This window comes from Pan paniscus, chromosome X (genome assembly GCF_029289425.2).
Source record: "Pan paniscus chromosome X, NHGRI_mPanPan1-v2.0_pri, whole genome shotgun sequence".
In the NCBI taxonomy this organism is placed as follows: Eukaryota; Metazoa; Chordata; class Mammalia; order Primates; family Hominidae; genus Pan; species Pan paniscus.
Window position 1 is genome coordinate 106677844 of NC_073272.2, and position 17679 is coordinate 106695522.

General features: G+C 36.6%; 2 protein-coding genes across 5 annotated transcripts in view; one reads left to right on the plus strand and one right to left on the minus strand.

The window, feature by feature from the left end:
• The window catches only part of NUP62CL (nucleoporin 62 C-terminal like), a 116428-nt gene that overhangs the window by 72128 nt on the left and 26621 nt on the right, over positions 1 to 17679 (minus strand). The window contains exon 1 of one of the 4 annotated variants that reach the window (XM_014343526.4): positions 5466 to 5592. The exons of 2 other annotated variants lie outside the window; for them this stretch is intronic. The gene's annotated coding sequence lies outside the window, so the exon portion shown is untranslated. Of the gene's footprint in view, positions 1 to 5465; positions 5606 to 17679 lie in introns of those variants that run through there. One more of the 4 variants, XM_055106864.1, reaches the window with a different exon arrangement.
• DNAAF6 (dynein axonemal assembly factor 6) overlaps positions 5631 to 17679 on the plus strand; it is a 37810-nt gene continuing 25761 nt past the window's right edge. The window contains exons 1-3 of the mRNA XM_003819675.4: positions 5631 to 5883; positions 12072 to 12227; positions 15869 to 15941. Coding sequence (XP_003819723.1) covers positions 12075 to 12227; positions 15869 to 15941 — 226 coding nt within the window. The 5' untranslated portion in view covers positions 5631 to 5883; positions 12072 to 12074. The remainder of the gene's footprint in view (positions 5884 to 12071; positions 12228 to 15868; positions 15942 to 17679) is intronic.

The following is a 17679-nucleotide window of genomic DNA, read 5'->3' on the forward strand; positions in this document are numbered from 1 at the left end:
CTCTGTACTCACTGAACACTAACTCCCTTTTCCTCCCTCCTCCAGCCCCTGGTAACCTCTACTTTACTTTCTGTCTCTATGAATTACTCTATTCTAGGTACCTCATGCAAGTGGAATCATAACAATATTTGCATGATTTATATGAATCTTATCTCTATATTTACAACAACCTAAATGTCCAACAGCAATAACGGAATGGAGATTTTTTTTAAAGTGATTTAGTCATATATTGGAATACTATATAGCAATAAAAAATAACTTTATTTGCATTTTAAAATCTCAAAAATACTGCTGACCAAAAAAAAAAAAAATGCTGCAGGGCCAAGCACAGTGGCTCACACCTGTAATATCAGCACTTTGGGAGGCTGAGGCAGGAGGATCACTTGACCCCAGGAGTTCAAGAACGGCCTGAGCAACATAGTGAGACCTTGTCTCTACAAAAAAAAATTAAAAATTAGCCAAGCATGGTGGTGCGCACCTGTAGACCTGTGGTCCCACCTACTCCAGAGGCTGAGGTGGGAGGATCACTTGGGCCCAAGAGGTGGAGGTTGCAATGAGCCAAGATCACGTGGCTGCACTCCAGCCTGGGCAGCAGAGTGAGACCCTATCTCAAAAAAGAAAAAAAAACTGCAGAAGAATAAATTATACCATTTATATAAATCTTAAAGACACACAAAATAATATATTACAAATCATTTATGGCCACATGTCAGGGCACTTATAAATACAGATTGGAAAAATATATACCAACTTTGGAAAAGTATCTCTGGGATGGGAAGGAAATGAGATTGGGAAGGGGTATAAGGAGATAGCTGTAATGTTTTAGTTCTTTAAAAAGATCAACACCTTAAAGAAAATGTGGCAAAATTATAACAATTGTTAAATCTTTGGTAGATACATGGATGATGGTTCATAAGTCTATTTTTCTGTTTGAAATATTTCTTAATTTTAAAGAAGTAATGTTTTAGAATGACAGAAAATAAGACAATATGTGTGCTTTGAAAATGGAGATGTGCTAATATAGACTAATTGTAGCCTTTATTCTCCCAGCCAACTTAATTGGCTCCTTTATAAAAATTGTTTAAATTATAAATTAATACACACTCATATAATCTTCGAAAAAAATATTCATAAAGTAACAGTGTGAGTGTTACTATGGCACTTGAACCTATGTGAAGCTGCTGTGATTCATATATTTTTTAAAGTAAATCATTTTAAAAATGTCTATACTTAGTAAAAAAATAAATTCAGGCTGGTCTGAGTACAGTGGTATTTATTAATACAACTAATTAATCACAACCAGTTACAGAATTCTTTGTTCCTTCTCCACTCCCGTTGCTTCACTTGACTGTCTTAAAAAAAAAAAAAAAAAGAACATTCATGGCTGGGCCCAGTGGCTCACACCTGCAATCCCAGCACTTTAGGAGGCTGAGGCAAGTGGATTGCTTGAGCCCAGGAGTTTGAGACCAGCATGGGGAACGTGGTGAAACCCAGTCCCTACCAAAAAAGAAAAAAAAAAAAATTAGCCAGGTATGGTAGCATGTGCCTACAGTCCCAGCTACTTGTAGCCCCAGAGGTCGAGGCTGCAGTGAGCTGTGATCATACCACTGCACTCCAGCTGGGCCGACAGAGCAGACCGTCTCAAAAAAAAAAAAAAAAGTACATTCAACCTAACTCATATGTATAAAGGACACCAGGATTGATCACTGCCTGCTCTAGCACATAGAAATCTTGATTGTCAAATTCATACATCCAAGAAGGGCAAAAACTCCCAGCTCAGGTCCAGATCTAGATCTGGCCTTCCTGTTAGGCTTCCTATTGAGCTCACTGTTATGTAAGACACAAGTTATAGAAATGATTTTAAATAACCCAAGACATCATGGAATAACTATATTAGCACATCTCCCTTTACTTTTTTTTTTTTTTTTTTGAGACACAGTCTTGTTCTGTCGCCCAGGCTGGAGTGCAGTGGCGTAATCGCAGCTCACTGCAGCCCCAACCTCCCATGCTCAAGCGATCCTCTCACCTCAGCCTCCTGAGTAGCTGGGACCACAGGCACATGCTACCAAGCCTGACTAATTTTTTAATATTTTTTATGGAGATGGGGGTTCACTGTGTTACCCAGGCTGGTCTTGAACTCCTGGATTCAAGTGATTCTTCCGCCTCAGCCTCCCAAAGTGCTGGGATTACAGGTGTGAGCCACCGCACCTGGCTACATCTCCCTTTTCAAAGGACATATAGTATCTTATTTTCTGTTGTTGGTTAGTTAGGCTAAGTAAATTACAGCCAACTCACTCTATGAAATATTAGGTTGCTGTTAATAATGCAAAATATAAAGATCATCACAACATAGAAAAAAATTTCCAAAACAGTATTAAATAAAAATAACAAAAAAGTATATGAAAAAGGATCACAATCATGTAAAAACATGAGTACATGTGGATAAAGATAGGAGGGGAACAGAATTATCAGTTATATTATGATAGCAGAATTGAGTGAGATTTTTCATCTTTAATTTCTTTAAATGTTGCATTAATAAATTATTTAACCAGTGTTTTAAAATACTCTATATAAAAGAATTAGCTAAACTATATCCATTTTTCATAGCTATAAATCCACAGAAACCTTTGGGTGTATTTTAAAAAATATTTTAGATCTCTCAGGTTTCATTATTTTTTTCCCTTTAAAAAAACCTTTATTTCACCATTATTCTTTTTTTTTATTATTATACTTTAAGTTTTAGGGTACATGTGCACAATGTGCAGGTTAGAAGTTTCATTACTTTAAAACCGAACTAGGAGTCAAATTCAGTTGTCTCTCCTTTGGGATAGGCAAGTTAGGGAAGCTCTCTTTCTGCTTCAACTACTGCCTCCAGATTGCGGCTGCTATTAAGGCAGAATGGACAAGAATATTAGACTAAAGCAAGTGACTTCTAGTCTCGGAGATCCACTTACTGACAGCACAATCCTGGGAAAGTCACAGAACCTCTCTAATCCTTATGTTCCTCAACCTCTAAGCTTCTGTATTTCCGACATTGTTCAGGGAAGCCAACTGCTTAAAGATTAATCTCAGATCCTGGACCCATCCCCCACCCCGCTACTTCCTCTACCTGGGGAAAACAGTTCTTAGTATTGGACGCCACCTTGCCAGGAACAGATGAAACCTTGAAGAGTTGATTATATCCCTAAAGATAAATAACATTTGTTCCCCAAAAAGAAAACTAATATTCACTGAACACCTGTGCACTTGACACTGTACCAAGTATTTCATATATGCTATATTGTATATCTTCCTGGGTCCCACTAGACCACAGAACCAATTTCTGGAGGGAGCCAGGGCAATCTGCATTTTAAATAAATAAATAATTTATTTAAATAAATTATAAATAAATTCTTTAAATAAATTATAAATAAATTCTTTAAATAAATTTTAAATAAATTCTTTAAATAAATTTTAAATAAATTCTTTAAATAAATTTTAAATAAATTCTTTAAATAAATTTTAAATAAATTCTTTAAATAAATTTTAAATAAATTCTTTAAATAAATTTTAAATAAATTCTTTATTTAAATAAATTTTAAATAAATTCTTTATTTAAATAAATTTTAAATAAATTCTTTATTTAAATAAATTTTAAATAAATTCTTTATTTAAATAAATTTTAAATAAATTCTTTATTTAAATTTTAAATAAATTCTTTATTTAAATTTTAAATAAATTCTTTATTTAAATAAATTTTAAATAAATTCTTTATTTAAATAAATTTTAAATAAATTCTTTATTTAAATAAATTTTAAATAAATTCTTTATTTAAATAAATTTTAAATAAATTCTTTATTTAAATAAATTTTAAATAAATTCTTTATTTAAATAAATTTTAAATAAATTCTTTATTTAAATAAATTTTAAATAAATTCTTTATTTAAATAAATTTTAAATAAATTCTTTATTTAAATAAATTTTAAATAAATTCTTTATTTAAATAAATTTTAAATAAATTCTTTATTTAAATAAATTTTAAATAAATTCTTTATTTAAATAAATTTTAAATAAATTCTTTATTTAAATAAATTTTAAATAAATTCTTTATTTAAATAAATTTTAAATAAATTCTTTATTTAAATAAATTTTAAATAAATTCTTTATTTAAATAAATTTTAAATAAAGTGCACACACAAGTTTGAAAACTAAAGGTCTAGGGACAAACCATTAGGGTGTTGTGGTGTACATTTTTTTAAATGTAATGGAAATGATCAGAGTATATTGCAAGTAGTAAGTGTTAAGTGTTGTTTCTGTAAAAACAGTTGTCGGTTATATATTGTCTACATGTGTACTAGGTCACAATATAAAATTTATTTCTTACTGTCGGTCACAGTCAAAAGGTCTGAAAAACACCGGCTGAGCATTACAGACTTAGAATAATGCACAATGAGGCAGAATAAAAACAAAAAAGCAAGAAGAAGGAGATGGCATAATATCTATAATTTAAGCTCCACAAGTATCTAGTGAATTAGCAAAATGCAAGACAGCTAAACTCTGATCATTCACAGTAATAAGCGGAATTAAGGTATTGGTAATTTGGCCAAAAGGCCAATAACGTTACTTTAGCCAATAACCTTATTCTACCCCCATTTTTTGTTTACTGTAGATAATAACGAGTAGAAGGGACAAATTAATCAAACTTCACTATCTCTTATGCCAGATGGGATGGTCGTTAAGAAATGCATGGTATATAGAAAGAAGGGAAGCAGTTTAGTTCATTCATAATCAAATTCCAATACCTGAATAACCAAAAGTAACCATTCATTAAAACCTTCCGTGGGGTCCTACTATTGATCATGGCTAATCAGTCCTGAATACTCCAAATATTTATTACGCCATTCCCCCGCCGCCCCTTTGTTTAAAACCAAGCCACGGAATTTATGGGAAACTAGGGTAACAACTCTATCTCTAAGTGAACTTAAGACAACCAGATTCCCTAGCAGTGGCAAGGGAGCGGCGCGCCTGCTTTTCTCCACTCCGAGGCAGTAAAAGCAGAGCTCCCGGAGTCGCGATGTTCCTTAGAGTGGGAACGACACGTAGCTCAAGCCAGTGCCCCACAGGAACCGGGTGGCAGTTGACCAGGTGCTCCCCCGGGGACTTGGGGCCCGGAAGCCTTGCCTACAGAGGAGAATAAAAAGCGCGATCCCACCTGCACACATACAAACACACTATCGCCCCCGACAAGCCAAGACAGAAGCACAACACGTGTTTCTGTCGCGTGGGGGAGACGTGAAAGGCTGGGGGCGTGGAGGACTGTAGCAAAACCTTCTCTACCCCCGGCCCACTGACCCTACCCTTCTGCCCCCGTCTCTCCAGATCGGCTGGAGATCGAGTCCTCAGATCGGGAATTCACGCGCGGGAAAAGCGTAAAAGAGAGCGAAGCCTGCTGACGAACGGGACAAACGAAAACCCCACAAACTTACCTTACTGGCAAGTCGCCGCCGCTCGCTGTCTGGCCCTGAACTATACGGGCAGGCCTCCGAGACTGCTAGACGCCAGAGGGGCGGGTCCGGACCTGCTCGAGCCGGAAAGAATCGGCCTCCTCAGTGGGCAGGTTCCCGCTGAAGTGAAGCTAACCGAGACTGAGGCTTAAAAGGGGTCGACCTGGTTAACTAGAAAGGGCGACCAGTGACCCTGACCTGGACGCGCTCGGATTGGTCGATTCCAGTGCAGTCTCAGATGAGACTCTTCTATGATTGGCCAGAAAAGTCAAGCGGGAACCCGGAGGTTGGCAGGTGGGGGGCGGGAACAAAACAAAGTTGTTACCCTAGCAACGGAGAGACGCCACGCTCTGCACAGTCTATTTTCGGAGCCTAGGCAGAGACCGGAAAACTGACCAAGGTGAGGAAACTCGAACCTCAAGAGGGGGAAAGACAGGGTCCTCAGATGCTGTGGCTATCAGAAAAACTAGGGAGAACTCTAGATATTTATAACTCTGCGAGATACCCCAAAAAGCCACAAGTTGGGCGAGGTGGAGAAGACCCGTTCCCTAAATCCCGCTATCCTAGACTCTTCACTAAATCCCGCTATCCTAGACTCTAGAAACAGGACGCTGCTTTAACAAAACTCGGTTTTACAGGATGTGAGTGAAAGATGGATGCTGATCGACTGTCAGAAGGCAAAAGTAAACATCTGAAAGTTTCCCAACTGGTCTTCTCTCAACTCTCACATGCACTTATTGGTTCTCCCTTCCCATTAATAATGACTAATTTGGGAATGTAAACCATATTTTCTTATAGGAGGACCTGGGTGCTCCAAACTGGAGCAGCCACTGTACCCTTCTGTTTTATATGTGCAGGCACGATTTATCCTGGCCTAGCATGCCTTGGTTAGGAAATGTTTTGGGGGATATCACACTTCAGACTGAAAAAAAAATGGCCCCAGTACTTACTATGTGAATAATGTCCTTTGTGCGACAACTTGAACGCTGTGGTCTGAGGGTTCCAGTGTTGCTTGGTTAGATAAGCTGAGGAGTGAGAAGTAATCAGACCTTCACTTGGTGGGCCCGAGTGTACTGTGCAGGGACTACTTGTACCTACAAGACCTGCTACTCGCCAAGGGCTGATTGGGAGAGTAAGTATTACATGTCGTTTGACTGTAACTGTCAAACGGTGGCGAAGTGTGACCAAAAAAATTAAATCTGAGTGAAGGGAGAGAACCTAGTTTGACCAAAGAGGGAGGAGTCATTACTCCTTAAGAGCTTCTTGTGATACGGATTCAGAACAGAGACCATATTTCCTGAAGAAAGGAAAAAAATAGGACTGGGGAGAAAATTTAAAGCACAGCAAGAAAATTTGCCAGGCCGAGCGCGGTGGCTCCCGCCTGTAATCCCAGCACTTTGGGAGGCCGAGGCGGGCAGATCACTTGAGGTCAGGAGTTCGAGACCAGCCTGGGCAATATGGCGAAACCTGGTCTCCACTAAAAATACAAAAATTAGCCGGGTGTGTTGGCGCCTGCCTGTCTGGATGCTGAGGTGGGAGAATCACCTGAGCCCTGGAGATCGAGGCTGCAGCGAGCCGTGATGGCGCCACTGCACTCTAGCCTGGGCGACAGAGTGAGATGTGGTCTCAAAAACAAAAGAGTTCTCATACTCCACCTGTATCTAAAAAGAGTCCCTCCAACTTCTTTTTAGATAGAGGTGGAGTATGAGACTTGAGATAGATAAACGAAGAGAAAAAAATATTAAGCGTATTGTTTGTCTGAAATGTACTATAGAGCATTCGATAATTCAGGATGGGTTCTACAGATACCAAGGATTTGCCTCTCCATATTAAAACTAATTTTTCTGTCATCTCAGCACTTTGAGAGTCCTAAGCGAGGGATCACTTGAGCTCAGGAGTTCGAGACCTATCTGGGCTACACGGTGAAGCCCCGTCTCTACAAGTAATAACAAAAATTAGCTGGCGAAACCCCGTCTCTACAAATAACACAAAAATTAGCCGGGTGCAGTGGCGCAGCCTGTAGTCCCAGCTACTTGGGAGGCTGAGGTGGGAAGATTACTTGAGCCAGGGAGGTCGAGGCTGCAGTGAGCCGAGATCGCGCCACTGCACTCCAGCCTGGGCTACAGCAAGACCCTGTCTCAAAAACAAAAAAACAAAAAAACCCCTCCATTTTCAAAAAGGATTGGGATGGTACAGACTCCTTATGAATAAATGACTAAAACAGAGGAAATATTAAATCAAAAGACGCAATTTTTTTTTTTTTTTTTGAGACGGAGTCTCGCTCTGTCGCCCAGGCTGGAATGCAGTGGTGCGATCTCGGCTCACTGCAACTTCCATCTCCCGGGTTCAAGCGATTCTTGTGCCTCAACCACCCGAGGAGATGGGATTACAGGCGCGTGCCACTATGCCTGGCTAATTTTTGTATTTGTAGTAGAGACGGGGTTTCACCATGTTGGCAAGCTGGTCTCAAACTCCTGACCTCAAGTGATCCGCCGGCCTCGGCCTCCCAAAGTGCTGGGTTTACAGGCATGCACCACTGCGCCCAGCCTAAAGACACTTTTTTTGATTTAGTAATCAATAACTATTTAATTTCTTGACTTCTTTTTTTATGAAAGATTCTAGGTACTTTCAAAAAGCATCTTCCTTAAATATATTTTAAATTTGAAACAAAAACTGTTAAGTTCCCATAGTTACTTATGAGTTAGTACATTTGATGGTAGCGAAAGTTAGAGACCTGAAAAAGAAACCATTCTTAGTATTGTAAAGATAAATTCAAACTGAATTATTTTTAATAGGTGGGAAATCATTGATGAGTATAGTTATCAAAAAATGCAAAGCAGAAAGCAATTAGTCAGTATATTATAATTTAATTCAGACATAGGCAGAGATGATATCACTGTTGTGTTCTCAGAAGAATTTTAATGGAGGAATTGCTAAATAAGGCACTATATAAATAAAGTTGCTTCAATCTAGGAAAGCTGATTTAAAAAAATAAATAAATAAAAATAAAGTTGCAGAAGAAATGCCAAATTTATTTAGAGAATAAATAGATTTTGAGTACTTGCAAATCATTGTGTTAAAGTCAGTATTTTACATAGGGATATATCTATTTACTTAAACAAGTTCCAAAAGGATATTGCTTGGTGACTTTTTTGGGGGGGCGGGGAATGGAGTTTCTCTCTGTCACCCAGGCTGGAGTGCAGTGGCATGATCTCGGCTCACTGCAACGGCCACCTCCCAGGTTAAGTGATTCTCCAGCCTCAGCCTCCCAGGTAGCTGGGATTACAGGCGCCCGCCATCATGCCCGGCTAATTTTTGTGTTTTTTAGTAGAGTCGGGGTATCGCCATATTGGCCAGGCTGATCTTGAACTTCTGACCTCAGGTGATCCACCCACCTTAGCCTCCCAAAGTGCTGGGATTACAGACGTGAGCCACTGCGCCCAGCCCTGCTTGGTGGTTCTTTATCACCCTGATTTTATTTACCATATATACTTGAATTAATAAAATCTATTATCTATTTGAATAGTCTGTAATTCAGAGTTTTCACTAATTTAACCTAGACTTTTCTACAATTAACTGATGTCAAAAGCCATCGTTATTGATACTGTGGAGGAGACAAATAAAATAGAAAGCATGATCCCAGCCTTAGAACCAGTCTGACTTTAACTCAAGGTTACTGATGTTGCTTAAGTGCTGTGGGTCTGGAGCCAACCTGGTTGAACTTTTTCAGCCCCTGACTGGCTCCAGTGTTATGGTAATGAGCTGGTTCTGGACTGTCAGTTGCTTTAGCTCATTGTGGCTAGTAGATGGTGCAATCATGCCTCTATTTATGAAGACCCCAAGTACTCAGGTTAATGTGGGAAAATCAAAGGCTCTGTCTGGAAAATGTTGCCATTAGCATTGGCCTAGCAAAAGAGAAGGAGAGAAAGAAAAACAAAGGGCCTAAAAAATTTATTTTCTAAATACAAATCTCAAATAAAAGACAGTAATATATTTTGTTTTTACTGAAACTCTTAAATTTTCCTTACTTTAAGTTTATTCTTGGCCTATTTAAGTGACAGTGCCAGATTCAAACATTTTAGGCAGTGTGGCTCCAGAATCTTCTTTTTCATTTTTTATTGTTATTATTTTATTTATTTATTTATTTTTGAAACAGGATCTCACTCTGTCTCCCAGGCTGGAGTGCAGTGGCCCGATCTGGGCTCACTGCAACTTCCATCTCTGGGACTCAAGCAATCATCCTGCCTCGGGCCCCTGAGTAGATGGGACCACAGGGGCACGCCACCGCGCCCGTCTAATTTTTGTATTTTTTGTAGAGTCGGGGTTTCGCTATGTTGCTCAGGCTGATCTCGAACTCCTGAGCTCACGTGACCCGTGAGCTCACCTTGGCCTCTCAAAGTGTTTGTATTACAGACGTCAGTCAGCCACCATACCCGGCCAGAATCTTCTTTTTAAAAATCGCTACACTGTACTATCCAATAAGTCAGGGCAAAAGGAAGAATGCACTCCAAGGTACAAAGGCAGGAAATTATAGAGTATGTTTAATAAGCAGTTTAGTTTTTAACAGAATATGTAGGAGAATAATAGAAGGGAAGGACAGAAAATTACGTTGGGACTATATCCTGAAGGACCTTGATTGCCAGACTCAGGATGAACTTAAATGTATATCACATTTAGAAATAAAAGATAGAGCTATAAACTAACACTGCATAGTTCATTGTAGTGAAGATAATTCCCTACAAATAGTTCTTTGTAGTTCCTAAAAAGTCCTCCTGTTTTAGTTTTTCAGCTGTGATCCACTTGTGTCAAATGAATTTTAATAAATGTTTTTTAATAAAGTTGAATAAGTTATTCTTAATATGTTAGACTTCTTAAAAAGCTAGTAGAATCTTCCTTTCCATTGAATTTTGAATGTTTTTTTCTAAAAATTCACAAACTGTTTTTCTCTTTTGATACTTTGAACCATTTAACTAGTTAGTCACAAAATATTTGGGATTCTTTTGTTTATCAAAATACAATATCAACAAACTTGTCATGATTTATTTATTTATTTATTTTTGTTGTCATGATTTATTAATTTGTGTTTACAGATTATTATTACATTTGATATGGCAAAAATATTTTGGCTAAAGTGGTAATTTTATTATTATATTTCTATTTTAATTGAGCTATAGTGCAAATCTATGGCATTTTATTCCAGCATAATTTGGAAGTCCAATTGTACTTTAAGAAGTCTAACTCCTAATATGCTTCAGATATATAAAGTGTTACTAAGAATTATTGTGAATAATTTAACAAAAACAAGTGTACACATTCCAAGGAGGACCATCCCCTTCGAAGTAGTCACTTTAGGAGACTAATCTATTTACTCTAATGTTGTTGTTATTGCTAAAATTGCTTTTGAAACTTCTGTTTTAGAATCACCTTGAGGCATGTAGCACATTCTTTTGAATATCCTCAAAGAAGAAAATCTTCATATTTTGAAAGTAGACATGATATCTAAATATATCTAGAAATCACTTGGCGACAAATCTGATGTGTAATCAAACCAAATGATACCATAATGATACCATAATGATACCTATTTTCTTGGTGATACATATGAAGGCAATTCCAAATAAAAAGAAAAATCCCAAAATATTTTGAGCATTGATAGCATAATTTACATCAGTGTATAACCTTCCAAATGACTATTTTGAAATATAACATTCAGATGAATTTAGTCATGCTTCATTTGGTATTAATCAACTGCTGACTATGTGCCAGCTGCAGTTATTAAAGACACTAAATCTACAGATATAGCTTCCCACTGCTCACACTGGCCTACTTCCCACCTAATGAGAACCAGGCCAGAGTTCCTTTCCAAATAACTGGTAGGGATTTAGAATTAATCTGGTTTTACTAAATCCAGTATCCAATGTACCAAAGGAACCATAACATTCCTTCATAACCTCCACTGTGGGTACCTAGGTGACATGAGAAAGCCACCGACGCAGTGCCTGGTTTGTTTTCTCTCTTCCAGCTGGAACTTTGAGCCCTATTCTGACCTATTCTGAACCTTCATCTCTAGTAGTCAACTTGTGCACAATCCTCAAGAACTGTACCCCACCTTCTATAGGCCAGCGTCCTTCTTCACCCTAAATAGGTCTCCCTGTAACCATGACTTCAACCTTTCTGCCCTGAAGCACTGCTCATGTCTAAATATATGTTCCCAAATGATGATACATAATGTATCATACACTTTTTCTAGAGGTAGGGCTTAAGAATCTGCATTTTAAACCAACTCCCCCAAGTGATTATTAAGCACATTAAAACCCGAGAACCACTATACTAGGTGCTCAATAAGTGCTTGTTAGCTTGAGTATGACATTTTAGTAAAGCAGGCTGAATGTTTGAGTTTACTTGGTGCTCCAGGTCTGTGAGTTAGCAAAATACATATATTTGAAGGAGTTTAAAAGGATTTCCAAGGAAGTATAAGAACCAATGGAGTGATCCAGGGAAAGAAGGGAGATATGACAATAAAACATCTTCATGTCTTAAATAAAACAGAAAAGTAAAATACCTCTTTCTGATTATCTTTTTCTTCAGATAATGGAATCTGAAAATATGGATTCTGAAAATATGAAGACAGAAAATATGGAATCTCAAAATGTAGACTTTGAGAGTGTTTCTTCAGTTACAGCTCTGGAAGCCCTCTCTAAGCTACTTAATCCTGAAGAAGAGGATGATTCTGACTATGGACAGGTGGTCATATACTTAACAGTTGAATTAGTTTTGTTCATGGGAAGTTGTGGAACTGTATTTGAATAACCTGTTCCCACCTAGCTTTGGGAACAGAGCTGTGTCATTTGATACATTCACAGGAAGCTACAAGGCTGATTATGCATGACAATGTAACCTGTAGTACATTTCTAGCAAAGATAATTATATTTTTCTAAACCACCTGAACACTGAATAGGAAAATAGTTCTGTAACTGTGGTAGCAATAGCCACATTTCAAAATGTTGTCATTTATATTTATAGCCAAAGAATGCTTGACAACCATTGCAGAGTGGTAGCTAGGATTGTTTAAGCCTAGACAATATTTCTATAAAACAAATATTTTCAGTTATACAGTATTAATTGGACCACCAAGTACCAGTCCCTTAATTTTTTAATTTGTCTACACATTAACGCAGAACAGAAAGTTTTTGAGCCAAATAATAGGGCAAACTAGTTTCAGCCTACCAAAATTGGCTTCCCAGTAATGCACAAATAAAGTTGTGGAGTCTAATTAGTTGAGTAGCATTTGGGGTCAAGATAGGTAATGCCAGCAAGGCTTGCAGTAGCAAGATGGGCTTCATTTTGGGTAGAAGAGTTCATTGAACTGACCTTTGACCACTCCAAGGTTACTGCCAGTATTCCCAGAACAATTAAAACACTTTTATATAACTCCCTGCTCTCCATTCTCCTATTTCTTAACTATCAGTGAGCCTTGGCTATCAGACTGCCTATGATAGGGCAAACAAAATTTGGGGCAAAAAATCCCATATCATAACAGAATCTGTCAATTTGCATAAAATTATTTTAATGAAGTGTTTTGTTATATGACCAATTTATCATGAATAAATCATCTTTCACAAACGTACATATAAATTTACTCCTCCCAAAATTTATTTTTGCCACAATGTGGAGAAAAAAGCAAGCTATGAACAGGCAGCAAATTCAGTGGCTCAGATTGACACTGAACTGAGCTACCACCCTAAGGAAGAGCTTAGGTGGAATAGGGCAGAATAAATAAGATGTGAAATGGGAATAACATTTGTAGAAGAACTGAGTCAGCTTGGAGCCAGGATCAGGAACCAGGAAGTTTTAGTCAGGGAAAAGTCTTAGTAGAGGCTAAACAAAGAAACATCAGGATGTTAATGACAGCATTAGCTATACACAACAAACAGGATACAGGAGAAAAAGTTAGGAACAATGTATCAATGAAGTTGGGAAGGCAAGCTCATTTTTGCTACCTTAGTTGAGTAGCAGAATAATAATTTTCTGGAGCCTGCATCCTAGGAAAGGTAAGGTTATGCCATATAGAAAAAGTATATCAAGTATTTGAGAAACAGTGACCTTGAATATAGTGAAGTGGAACTTGTAACTGGGACAGATTCAAATATAAGGATTTACCCGGGTTACAGAGCCTATTCCATTTGGTGTTTATGGCTGGAGGTGTTTATTTGCATCTAGAGGTGTTTCTAGGAGAAAAGATGAGTGCTTATGAGAATAGACTAACATAATATTACTGAGTTGTACAGTTTATAAAGGAAAATTACTATAATAATGTATGATTCTGTATATCTGGGTTATAAACAATTTTGAGATAATTGGTCATTCAGACACCACAGTACAGATATCATTAGAGGACATACAGTATCAGAACAGTGGGAGAATAATTAATGTTTCTAATGAACTATTACATTTTCCAGGAGAGAAACTGCTTTTCATTTTTTAACATGTATTAATCTTGGGAACTGTGGGATGATTACAAGAGTGATGTGTTTTTGAAAATATGCTCTCTGAAAACAGCAAGAGAACAGTTGCATACACATTGCTTCATTTACACTATCCCTTTTCTATACGACTTGTTAAGAATCTGGGAGATTGAGGAGAGAGTGTGTCTGTCATTTTTCAAAGCCATGAGGGGATCTTAAGGCCTGTGGGAAATAAGGTTCACTGCTCTTCACAGACATTATAACGAGGATGTTCTGTCTTACATATTACAAAGTGGCATGAATTGCAGTGATAAATTGCTCAGATAATTGGCTGTAGATTCATGGTAAAGGCTCAAATGATGTTCTAATAGAAAACAATTGCCAGATGGTTTTTAATGTTTTTATGATCCCATTCCATCTTTTAACTTGAAAATTTTATTTTTAATCATTTATTTTCATTAAATTAATAAATTGAAACTCCCATGTGTTCTGAGCCAATCACTGTCCATGGAGAGTATACCAATTTTTGTCAAGAATGTCCAAGGTTTTACTTCTACTGCTTTTAATTTTCTGTGGAAGGCAGCACTCAACTAAACAAGAGGCCCTCATGTTCTGAGAAATGCTTTACTCTGACTATTAGTGTTCTGATGATTAATAATTTAAGAAAAGTACTACACATTTACATGACATTAGTGATTAAAAAGAGGGAAAAAAATGTCCCAAATATTATCTTGGGATTTTCACATAAAAATGCCTGTAATGCCTTAACCGCAGACATAGCACTTTTGAAATACCTTTTGGAAAGGAATAGTTACTGTCTCAGACACTGTTGAGAGATTATAGATTAATTTCTGATTTATAACTCTTGGAATAGTTTCACATAATAAAGACCCACGTGAGCTGTTCCATCAGCTTTCAAGAACAGACACTACTCTCTTTGCCCAAAAAAGACATTCTAACTTTTGTACATGTCTAAAGTCTTAGGAGATGAGGACAGGGGCCTGAGAAAAGGGAGATAGAGGTGCTAGTTGGCCAGTAGGCAAGGAGATAAGAATTTTTTTACTGCCAGCAGTGGAGTGAGTTGGAGCTGCAGGGTCTGTCATCAGCAAAAAACAATTGGTAAGAAATTGGGATTTTCTTGAAATATCAAAGAATCCCTGAGACGGGCCAATGAGGTGGTGTCGCTATGTGTTATACTTAGTTGAAAAAAATGAAGATTGCTTGTATTGGTGAGTCAGGGCAAGTCCTTTGGGGATGTGTATGCTTGTGCAGAAGATGGAAAAATAAACTTATGAAGTTATGAAGACTGAAGTACATCAGCATGTATTAGAGACTATTAATTTGTGGTTGCTGTTTAAATCCACTAGTTCAGTGTCATGAGGCGGTGGGACAGGGAAGTGTTTCATACCTATAGTGGAAAAAAGTAAAAGCAGTTATCAGGGCTTTTGAATGATTAATCTGAAGTCTGAATACTTAGCTTCTGCTTAGTGTTAGTTTTTATTTCTATAAAACTTTCACATACTCTGTCCTCCATCTGACTACAACCAGACACTGCTAAACCCCAAAAGTGTCAATGCCTTTATACTAATACTTGGTTCTAACCTTCATAGAGATGAATGTGGCTCATTCCTCTATCCCCAGGGATACATGATTCACTGAGCTGGAACTAGGGTTTTAGCCTGAGTAAAGATCAATTCTGCTCTTGAGTCTATTAAACCAAACACTTTTTGAAAGAACAAGGAAAGCATATTCGAAATAGTACTTGACATCTGTCTTTCTGTTTTATAACAATGATGGGTAATTAAAGTGGAAAGCTCCATGAGTTTTTTGATGGAAATCCTATCAAATTTAAAGTATCACTAGTCATATAGGTTATACAAGTATTAATTACAGAATATTGAACTTTTTGTCCTCCCTCAGACAAATGGTTTATCTACTATTGGAGCCATGGGTCCTGGGAATATTGGACCACCCCAAATAGAAGAGCTCAAAGGTAAGTTATTTAACAAAGCAATATAGATCAATATAATCTTTTCCTTGGTAGAGAAATTATAGGGAGAGTAATAAGTACTAATACTAGTATTTATTAAGATGAACTAAATAACAATGTATTGTATACTTGGAAATTGCTAAGATAGTAGATTTTAAGTATTCTCATCACAAGTAAATGATAAGTAGGTGAGGTAATCCATATGTTAATCAGCTTGAGTTAGTCATCCACTGTGTATACATATTTCAGAACATCATATGGTATATCATAAATATATACAATTTTTATTTGTTCATTAAAAATGGAGAAATGAATAAATAATTTTTAAAAAGAAAAAAGATGAACTAAAATAATCATGGAAATGATGAATATCCATTTACATATAAAGATGCTGTTTTTACTCTACCACTGCAGGTAAATAGTTTTTCTAATAATGGAAATATATTTGCCTTGAATTATCCACATTCCTTGCATATTTTCTGAGATAGAAGACCAAGAAAGTCACGTGTGGTTAGATCATTTTTTATTTTTTAAGGTCTATTTACCAAGATGCTTAGCTTCTTTACCTTCTACCTTCCTATATTCTAGCAATTTCATGGAATTCATTCATTGAATTTTTTAATAAATATTTATTGAGAACCTATTGTATCAGGCAGTATGACCATCTCTGATACTACAATGAAGATCAAAACAGAAAAAGTCCCTGTTCTGATTGAGCTAATAGACTTTTGGAGAAGACAATAAAACAAATAACTACACAATTTTATCTTACATTAAGAGGCTTATACATTAACATCTTTGAGTTTACTTATAAAAAAAAGTCCAACAAATAAGGCTAAATAATATTTTTACATTTCCCCAGCATTTTGAGCTATACATTTTTACAGAGTTGAACATTTTACAAATCTTTAAAAATATAAAAGGCTCTAATTCTGTTGGTCATGATCACCATTAACCAGAGGATAGGAAGTGAGAGGAAGTGAATTTCATTCATCAATTTAGTTAATTGCAAAAGATTAATCTGGACAAATGTTTAAAATAATGGCTAAAATGAGGTCTAAGAATGGTTTTAAAATTTCAGTTATTATTGCTATACATACTCAAGAGGCTATTTGCCTTACTCAAGAGATATTCGCTCCATGGCAGTCTAGTTCACATTTCATGTATTTCTGTGCTGCCTGTATTTCTGATAATGTAGGTCTAATAATCTTTAAATTCTGAAGGCAATGATTCATATGTAAAATGTTATATATAAATCTGTAGTTAGGCTTTACAAAGCCCGTGCTAGATAGAAGCTGATCATTTCAAAAGAATTGCCAGAATTGAAAACCTAACAATCGGGTGCATTTCTGGGAATGCTTAAAATGACTCAAAGCAGTGCTCTGCACCTAATGCAGGTCTCCACCGGATGCTACAATAGTTAAAACAAATGTGAGCTGGGTTTTTGCATGCCTACTGGAGCCTATCCATTTTTAAACATTTAAAGATGACATGCAGAAACCCAACCTCATGCTCAGCTCTGCATAAGGAAAATGCTGGACTAAAAAATGATCATTGTATCCACTGCTTTCAGTTTCTTTAATTGATATTATTATTTTGAGAATTATGTCATGCTTGCATGGAAAAGATATCAAAGCGTTTTTATATAGTAAAAACAATGCAAGGTAAGACATTTCTCTCCACATCAGATTGATTGTAGTTGTGATTTTTTCTTTTATATAAAAATATTTTTAAATATAAT